The following is a 9141-nucleotide window of genomic DNA, read 5'->3' on the forward strand; positions in this document are numbered from 1 at the left end:
ACACACACACACACACACACACACACACGCACACACACGCACACACACGCATGCACACACACACAAGAAAAAGCAGTAAATCAATGACTATCAATGTGTGCAGAAAGATAAGGCTCAGAGAGACAGCTGTTTCAGTCATACTACTGTTATAGCTATTCTGTAACACAGATTCCAACATTGGGAATCACTTTTTTATCCAGGTCTTGTTTCTGTAAAGTCTCAGAAAGCAGTTTTCATTACATGGCGAGAAACATAGCAAACGGGTTACAGGTCCATGCAAAAATTTCCACTTGTGATTACACTTAAACTTCCCCAAAATGATAGAAAATGTTTAGTCTTTGATATCTGAATAACTCCTCACTTTGTGTGGCTGAAACATGGGAAATGTCTCCATCTCCTTTGCTTAAAGTTGCAACCTTGTCAGGTACATAATTGCATCCCTTCAGCTTGGGAGCATTCAGCGGACGCCGTGATGGCCAGTTTTGGCTAGTGACCTTTCAAGTGACCACTTAAAACTTCTCTCTAGTTTTGAGAGTGGTGGTGGTGGTGGTGGTGGTGGGAACGATGAGAGGGCCGCACGTCGATAATTCGTTGGCGTAAATGGGACATGAACTCAAACATTGTGGCTGCCAGACTCTGGTGGATGAGGTAGCGTGGCAGACGGCCCTGATGAAACAAAAAAAAATTGCTTTTTAATATTTGTATTACATTTCATATTCCTTTGTTTTTGGTCCTTATCTCACCTACATCTGTTACATTTTGCCTTTTTCCTGCACACTTTCTATTTATACACACACACACCTGTTCAACTGCTCGTTAACACAGATATCTAACCATCAATCACATGGCAGAACTTCAGTGCATTTAGGCACGTAGACATAGTAAAATGCTTATCTGCTGGGATTTTCCCACATAATCATCTCTAGAGTGGTCCAAAAAAGAGGAAATGTGCAGTGAGTGGCAATTCTCTGGGTGAAAATGCCTTGTTCATGTCAGAAGCTAGTAAACTTTTTTAATCTGGTGGGAAGGAAGGCTAAAAACCAAGATAATGAGACTGGAAAAACATTGCCTGGTCTGATGAGTCATGACTTCTGCCACAATATTCGATTGTTAGAAAAATTCCAGGGTGGTGCTCGGGTAACAATGTGGGTTTAATGTCACTGCTTAAGTAATGTTGACCACAGTATAACCATCTTCAGACAGCTGTTCTCAGCATGATAACGTACTATAACACAAACTGGTTTTATATGTGACACTATCATGTAAAATGGTCCCAAATCTCTGAGGAATGTTTTATGCACCTTGTTGAATCTATGCCATGAAAAATTAAGGCAGTTCGGAAGGCAAAAGGGGGCCCAACCTGCTGCAGTGTCCTGCTACAAAAATCATTTAGAAAACAACTTCTTTCTAATCGTACAAAGGGAAAGAACATCTTGAATATTGTAAAAATAAAGAAAATTCAAGAGTAATTCCACCATGTGTTTTCACACCTTTAAGTCTGTGTTGAGGACCCAGATGAAAGTGCAGATGGATGGGTTACTGCTGGATTTGAGGACCACAAAACCTCCGGGCCCATTTTCTCCTCTGAGACCGGCAGTAAAGGAAAAAAAGACAAAGTTATACAAGTTAAACTAACACAGATGCCCTTTGTCAAACCGATACAATGTTCTAATTTACTGGATCAGTGACAAGGCCAGAGGCAAGGTCTGACCTGACATAGCGATTGCTTGGAGGTTTGGCATCGTGGTTGGTTGCTATGCCAGCAGACAGGTAACAGTCTCGTTTGCGCTCCACTCGGCGAACATTAACAAAGTCCCTGAAGGAAGAAAAATCAATCACCCAATAAACACACTTTATTCAGACCTGAAGAAAAGAAACGATACAGATGGGACAGCAAGAACAGATGACAGAAAGAAAAGTCGGTAGGATGTTGTGCTGATGTACCTTGCAGAGACAACTCCCCCTGCTGCTCCAGCAGATACATCATATGAGACAAGAGTGTTGTCGTCAACTCTCTGAAGGATCTGAGTATAAGACGGGAAGAGATATCAAGCTGTAGCACGCCACAGGATTACAGTGAAAAATGTGCAAAAACAGCAGGAAGACTTCTGACCTGGCAGACAGAAACGGTTTTGTTCCACTGAACCATCTTCTCCGGCTGCAGGATCACCTCCTGATACACAAGCTCAGCAGGACACTGCATGAGGGCCTGAAGAGGAGAAAAAACAAGGCTGTAAACTAATGTCCAGCATAGCCTACATTTACAAGAAAAAAATGTCTATAAGACATGACACCTAATTGCTGTCTGCATGTACTTTGGGCTATTTTCTACCCCTTTCTTTGGAGTCCTTAGGGACTAAGTAAAGCGCTATACAAATACAGGCCATTTACCATTCACTTTCTGTTGCAGATGATATGAAAATATCTAAAGCTCTCTTTTCTGTATGGTGCACTTTTTCCCTCCGAAGCAAAGGTCAGAACAGGCCTTACTTCACTAATCTGTAATGGCCTGTCTGACTATTTTCAAAACAGGATCTTGTGTCTGTTTATGACCATTGTCTTGTTGGAAATCCCTATTATGTAATCTTTACTTCTACAAAGAGCGTTTTGTTTCAGTGACGGTTGTTCCATGCCAGCGATGCAAATTTTGTCATCGAAAACTAGTCAAGAGGTTCTATGTGGAAGTCTACATACCCTCTATATATAATATATAATAAGAACTGTTGCAGCAACTTTTCTTTAGTGTCTGCAGCTATCAATAGACACATCTACAAGACACTTTAATCCTGGCCTTACATCATTCATTTTACTTTCCATTTTGTTCATACAGTATATGGCGTTTTAATGTGCCTATCTAACTTGGAAGGAAAAGCAAGATTGAAATAAGTCTGCCAGATAAACATCACACTGAAACACAAGAGTAGTGTGTCAAAGAAAAAATAAATTTGAGACTGCTGCAATAATAAATGCACAGTTGTAAACCTTGGAAAACAAAGTCCCTTCAGTTATGAGGTCTCCAATAAAGAGCAAACTTCCTCTGAATTCCTTAATGGGAAGTTGTATGCACATGAATCAGCTTTTTCTGTGCAAGGCACCAAGTCTCTGTTGTATCGAATTGGATTTAGCATGCAATTATTGATTATTTCAGCAGCAGAAACTGTGCAAATACAGGCCCATCAGCTGCAAGAGAACTTGATCCATTTGTAGCAGAGTGTTAAGAAGAAGTGTGACAGCTGACGGATTCAGAGCCTGTTCTGCTCTTTACGCTGACATCTATAATAATGGAGTCCAAGGCAATATGAGTTGTATATGTAAAAAGACCAGGGAGGCTTGAAAACATATCTGAATTCACCCTATTAACAAATGCAGCCTATCTAAACATGATGAAAATGTAGCAGGGCATGTTTGGTGAGATACTGAATACACTAGAAGACTGTTGCACCTTGAGGATGAAAGTCTTTCCATGGAAAGGAACTTCCAGAGTGTAAACTGAGTCGCCCATTTCCTGTTATGGGAGGTGAAAAAAAGACACAGTATTACTGACACTTTCACTTTCATTTGAGTAAAAACAGTTATGAATTAATAACGCAGGAATAATAAACTACTAGTAAGACAGGTAATGTAGTTTTCATTGTAATTAAAAGAGCTGATACAGAAATACACCTCCTACAGAGAAAAATGCTGCATTGCTAAAATTAGGTTTCAGTTGGGTGTTGTGGTGCCAACATACCTGTTTGATTACATTCTTACCTTAATAGTGGTTCTATGAGAGTTTAAAGGGATTTGATTGTGGGGCCTTTATTTTCCCCTCAAAAAACAGCTTTTAATATAGTGTGTATACCTGCTCAGGGTGGAAATTAGCTACAGTTCTGAGCAAAAGTCTTGAGCCTCCTCTCATTTCTGTATATTTAGCAAGGAAAATTGGAAATGGGTGCAGCGATTTAGTGAAACCAGATGCTTTTACCAAACTGGCAGTGTGTTTTTTTTATCATTATCATGCTGGAAAATGAAGCCTTTGTCAGTCAGATGCTTTTTAGCTTGTATTTCATGTCAAATCGAAATCTGATGGCACTCTTCTAGGTTCATAATTTTAACAAGATCCCTGAGACCACTGGCTGAAATGATAGAGAACTCACTATGTTTCACAGATGGCTGTAGACACTCCCTTTTCTACCTCTTTCCCGACTTCCTCTGTACATATTGACGACTATTTGAATAAAAATTTTCTAATTTGGATTCATCACTCCATGGGACCTGTTGCCACTGATGTTCAGTCTAGTTCTTATGTAATATGTCATACCTCGGCATTTTCTCTCTGTGCTCCTTCATTAAAAAATGGCTTCCTGACAGCCACCCTTTGACTGAGACAGTTTTGGATGAAACTTTAGTGATCAATTGAAAAGCAAGCTGCATCTCTGAGGTCATGAGTCAGGTCTTTGTTGGATTTTTTCCTGTTTCTTAAGAACATGACTTTCACATGTTGATCATATGATGTAAACACTTTGTTTTAGGGTTGCCACTTCTTCTTTTGCCTTTTACAAGAACGTTTTACTCATCGACTGCAAAATATAAAGACACGAGGGATGGTTCAAGACGTTCCCACAGTACTGTAGTAGCTAAATCTGACAAAAGGTATTGCCTATTTTATTAAATCAGTGCTTTTGTGCATCACTCCTCAAATATAAAGAAGAGAAGAAATAAAAAAAAAAGAAAGAAACAATTGAACTGCTGCTTGAGATGGCTGGCTCCTGTGCTTTAGTCATTTTTTGTAACCTGGCGTGTGTAGGAAACTGCAGGATCAGTATCTTTCAGTATCTCTGTCGGTTATATCTGTGATTCACAGTTCATTGTTGCTTATCAGCTGCCTAAAATAGAAATGAGGCCATTAAAGTACCATCTCTATTGCTGATCACAAGAACTATAAGGGACACTTTGATAGGCAATTGAATCTTTAAAACCAAAAAAGTAATTAGGTGTCACAGTGAAGACAATAGTATTGATTACAAGTTTTCTATGAGATATGTTTGTGTTAAAACAAAGGCACCCTGAACACTCTGTCTGTCATAAAAAGAATGCACGAGGAAGCAATGAAATCTGCGTCAGTGATATGATCTTTTAGTTATGCAAGCAAACGTCTTAACTGTGCATTCAAACGTGAACAAGACAGGAAAGCTATTCATTCAGTGGATACATCCTGGAGTCATGTACTCACATTGTGTTTTTCAAATTTCCAGTTTTCCTCCTGGGCTAGGATCTGTTCCACCACAGACATTGCCTCATAACCCTGTCTCACATACTCCTTCTCCTGGAATAAGAGTGAGAGGAGTGAGAAACGAAGCAGAAAATCATCATCAGAACAGGAGTCAGTGGGGCTGATTATAAAGAGTATAACAAAAGCTACCTGAGCAGTGATAGCTCTACGCCCAGGACCCTCCTCATCAGGCTCCTCGTCAGAGTCTGCAGACACAAGTTCAAGACCATAACTCTATTTTTGGGTTAAATATGAAATGTACAATCATAATAGAGATAATAAAAAACCCTAACTAAGAAACCACTTGCACAAACATTCACCTGCGACAGATTCAGGTGGAGAGTAGAACTGTCCATCTGAGACAGCGTGAGAGTAAATAGGGGCTCGTTCACAGGCAGCATTCACTGCTGCTACGTATGCTGAGGTAACAAAAGAAAAGAAGTTAAGAATAAGACAGCTTTGTGTAAGCAGCATTTGAACTTATCGGGCACTGTTATCCTACCTCTTTCATCATCAGTCTCCTGAGGGAGAACTTTGAAGTCAAGGAACCAGGTCTCCAACCAGGCGACCACAAACGAGGTGATGGGCAGAACATAGCCAAAAGCATTTTGCTTCTTCAAAATAGAAATCAAAGACTATTTTTACTACTTCAGCTTCTAAAACAGATGAGTGTGCTGCATTTGATGTTGGTTCACTTCCCTAATGTCAAATGTGAAAAGTTTACAAATGTACAAACTAATTTTGAACCACTGCAAAAAAAGAAATCACATAAAGTCTTATCAGCTCAGACTGTGAATAACTGCCTTTGAATGCAGAAGTGAAAAAGTGGAAGTGGTTTAAACTGATATGCTTGCAAACCGTTCACATAGACAAATACAGGCTCGGAAAGTGTTAGAGTAGCAAAGAGAGGACACTCACATTCGATATGATAACTTTGACAACGAGGAAGATGGTTGTTACCAGAGTGGTAATCTGAAGAGTTTAAAAAAAATGTTAAATAGCTCATGTCTGACAAATAACATATAAGACTTTACATTATCTATTCAGTGTGTGTTTAACTGTAACTGAGATGACTTACCGCAATAACCCACCAATGCCTCAACCGAAAACCAGCATAGGCCACTTGAAGACACAGGAAACGAAACAAGGCAAGGAGCTGAGACAAGGAAGAAGAAGCAGAAAAAGAAAATGACCTTTCATTTTAATTACATGTTGACGTTGCAAATGATTTCCCCTTGTGTGTCTATAATGATTCAATCTGCCAACCCAAAAGGAGGAATTACAAGAGCAGGTTACACATAAGTAACTGCTCATTGTGATCAAAGCATGATTGAAATAACGTGGTAATAAATGACCCATCATTTCAACACTGAATGCAAATAAACACAAATTTGGATTGACCTACTTACAGTAATGTCAAAGAAGGATGACTTGAAGTTATAATGGACGACCTCGTTCTCTAAACTCTCCCAAAGTGTGTTTGAGATCTGCAGAAGAAGAGGGCAGAGATCACATCAAACCAAGAATTAACCATTAGTTCTGCAACAGCAACAAGAACAGTGAAAGCACACACTCACGTTAAGCTCAATAATCCAGAGAAGGGTGATGAAGAGAAGGTCGAAGGTCACAAAGAGACAGAAAGTGCGCCGCACGTCAGAGATCTTCTTGCGCTCTGCAGGTGGTGTCAACAGGTACGGGGATGGGATGGACATCGATGTAGAGTAGGAAGCATTCAGGGAGGCGATGGCGGGGAGGCTGCCCCCGAGCTCCCCATAGGCTCCACCATGCATTCCTGCTGTGACACAGGAAAATCCACCTGCAGCAAAACAGACATAAGTGGGTGGTTGTCATGTTTAGCGCTGCTTCTTCTTCTTCCGGCTGCTCCCTATTGGTCATCAAAGCAGATCATCTGCCTCCATCTCACCTCCTCTGTCGCGGTTGCCCTCTACATATCCTCTTTCACTACAACCATAAATCTTCTTTGTGGTTTTGCTCTTCTCCTCTAGTCTGCCAGCTCCATATTCAAAATCCTTAGTTCAGTATATCCACTATCCCTCCTCTGCACATGTCCAAATCCTCTCAGCCTTGCCTCTCTTACTTTGCCTCCAAACCGCTCCACCTGAACTCATTTCTCATCTTGTCCATTCTGGTCACTCCCAACAATAAAATATTAACATCTTTAACTCTTCCACCTCCACCTACTGTGTTTTTGGGGTTGTTTTTGTTTGGGGTTTTTTTTTTTGGTGAAAACAGCAGACGATAACTAGCCTTCAGTGGAGTCTCGTGATCTCCTTTCACCTCCCTATGGTGAAGACAAACAGCAAGCGTTGCTAGTTTTGCCTTATTTTACAAGAACAAACAGCCTGTGTGTTTGTGTTAAACGATGAGTGTTATATCTGATCTTCCGCCAAAAGCTTTTTAAAATGAACGACTCCAACGTTAATACTGCGTAAAGCATGTGACGTGACTTCTTGAAAACAAGTCTGTAGTCACGAATCATTAGCTGAGGGACATTTCTGGTGTGACATCAGAGTCTGGGAGAACAATTCCCACGAAGCAGGAAGACAGCGGGTTTTATTACACCACTGAGCCATTATTGAGCCGGAGGTGAGTTTCAATCACCTCTGGACAAACTCCGTAACATCGGTACACGTTGACAGGTAGATGTGATCAAGCATGTCTTATCTATTAACCGAAAGAACATCAATTAAGTTAACAAACCGCTAAAGCGGAGTTTAAAGTCAGGTTAAGATCCCGTGACTCCCCTAGCCTGTTCACTTGTGCCAAAAACAAAACAGCCTGAAGGTCCGGGAGCTAATTCCTGTTAGCAAGCTAACTCAACGCTGTCAAACTGTCAAACACAAGACACGAAGGCAATAATGTCAGGGAACAATAGCTAGACTCAAGTCTTTCTTCTAGAAAAGCACGGACTGGATAATTAAGAGATAACCAATAGCCAATGTTGTTAGCTGCCGCTTAGCTTACACTGTTCGCTTCGATAACAAGTTGGTCTCACTTGCGGAGAAACAAATACACTCCTCAAACGTAACGAAACGGGCACGCTAAGCAACACTGCGAAACTTGGCAGAAATCCTTCTTTAAGTATTTCATAAAGAAAACTCAAGGTATTGAACTTACTTGATTTACAGTAGCATCATCGCTTTACGAAGTCTTCCGGGCTGACCTTCCAAAGAAGAAGTATCACAACAAGATGAATCGCTCACCCGCCGGGTGTCACGTGATCACCATCGCAACTCTCTCCCTGCCACCTGCCACACGCTGAAGTTTCACCCTAGGTTTTTGTATTCGTGTGTGTGTGTGTTTTTCTTTTTCCTGTAATTTGGCATTTTCAGTACACGACCAAGCTATCATATAAAGAGGCATGGTTTTTTTTTTATTAGTACTGCTCTTGCCCGTGGTTTTGGCTTTTTGATTTTTAGTGACCATGTGCAAAATCTAGATCGTCTTGTTACTGAAACACTGCATTACACTTTTTATTGATCTTGTATGTCTCTATATCCAGTCTATAACCATAAGGAATAATATTAGTGGAACACTGCACCCATGTCCTAGGAGAATGCTGTACTCAAAGTTTTGGCATAGACTTTAATGAGTGTGACTACTATGTTTTATAACGGACTACCAGTTGGCATGATTATTCCACAATCGGTCGAGCTTGCGACTAATCTGACAATATTATACGCTGAAATGTCACTTGTCAGTTGTGTGAGATTTAAATAGACTCTTGAGTGCCATCGTATGGGCACTTCGCTCATCTGTAACACTGAAAGGTTTAAATGGGCAGAAAACTAATTTTCAGACCAAAACAAACTTACCATTTGGTCGGTAAAAATCTTTATCCTCCTTGAATAACTCTTACACATGCATTC

General features: G+C 40.5%; 1 protein-coding gene across 2 annotated transcripts; it reads right to left on the minus strand.

Annotated features, from left to right (window-relative positions):
* Positions 1–537: 537 nt before the first annotated feature.
* On the minus strand, positions 538–8441 carry stard3 (StAR-related lipid transfer (START) domain containing 3; the record flags this gene model as incomplete). 2 transcript variants are annotated; one of them, XM_005920386.3, is given in 15 exon segments in its annotated part: positions 538–666; positions 1491–1584; positions 1712–1816; positions 1945–2024; positions 2114–2209; positions 3443–3505; positions 5213–5305; positions 5402–5457; positions 5572–5670; positions 5754–5865; positions 6170–6223; positions 6330–6407; positions 6661–6738; positions 6829–7067; positions 8390–8441. In XM_005920386.3, coding segments are annotated over 14 exon segments (1350 nt in total), but the record flags the coding sequence as incomplete, so codon positions are not given.
* Positions 8442–9141: the final 700 nt, after the last annotated feature.

Source organism: Haplochromis burtoni, unplaced genomic scaffold (genome assembly GCF_018398535.1).
Source record: "Haplochromis burtoni strain Fernald_Lab_line unplaced genomic scaffold, NCSU_Asbu1 Contig_21, whole genome shotgun sequence".
NCBI lineage: Eukaryota > Metazoa > Chordata > Actinopteri > Cichliformes > Cichlidae > Haplochromis > Haplochromis burtoni.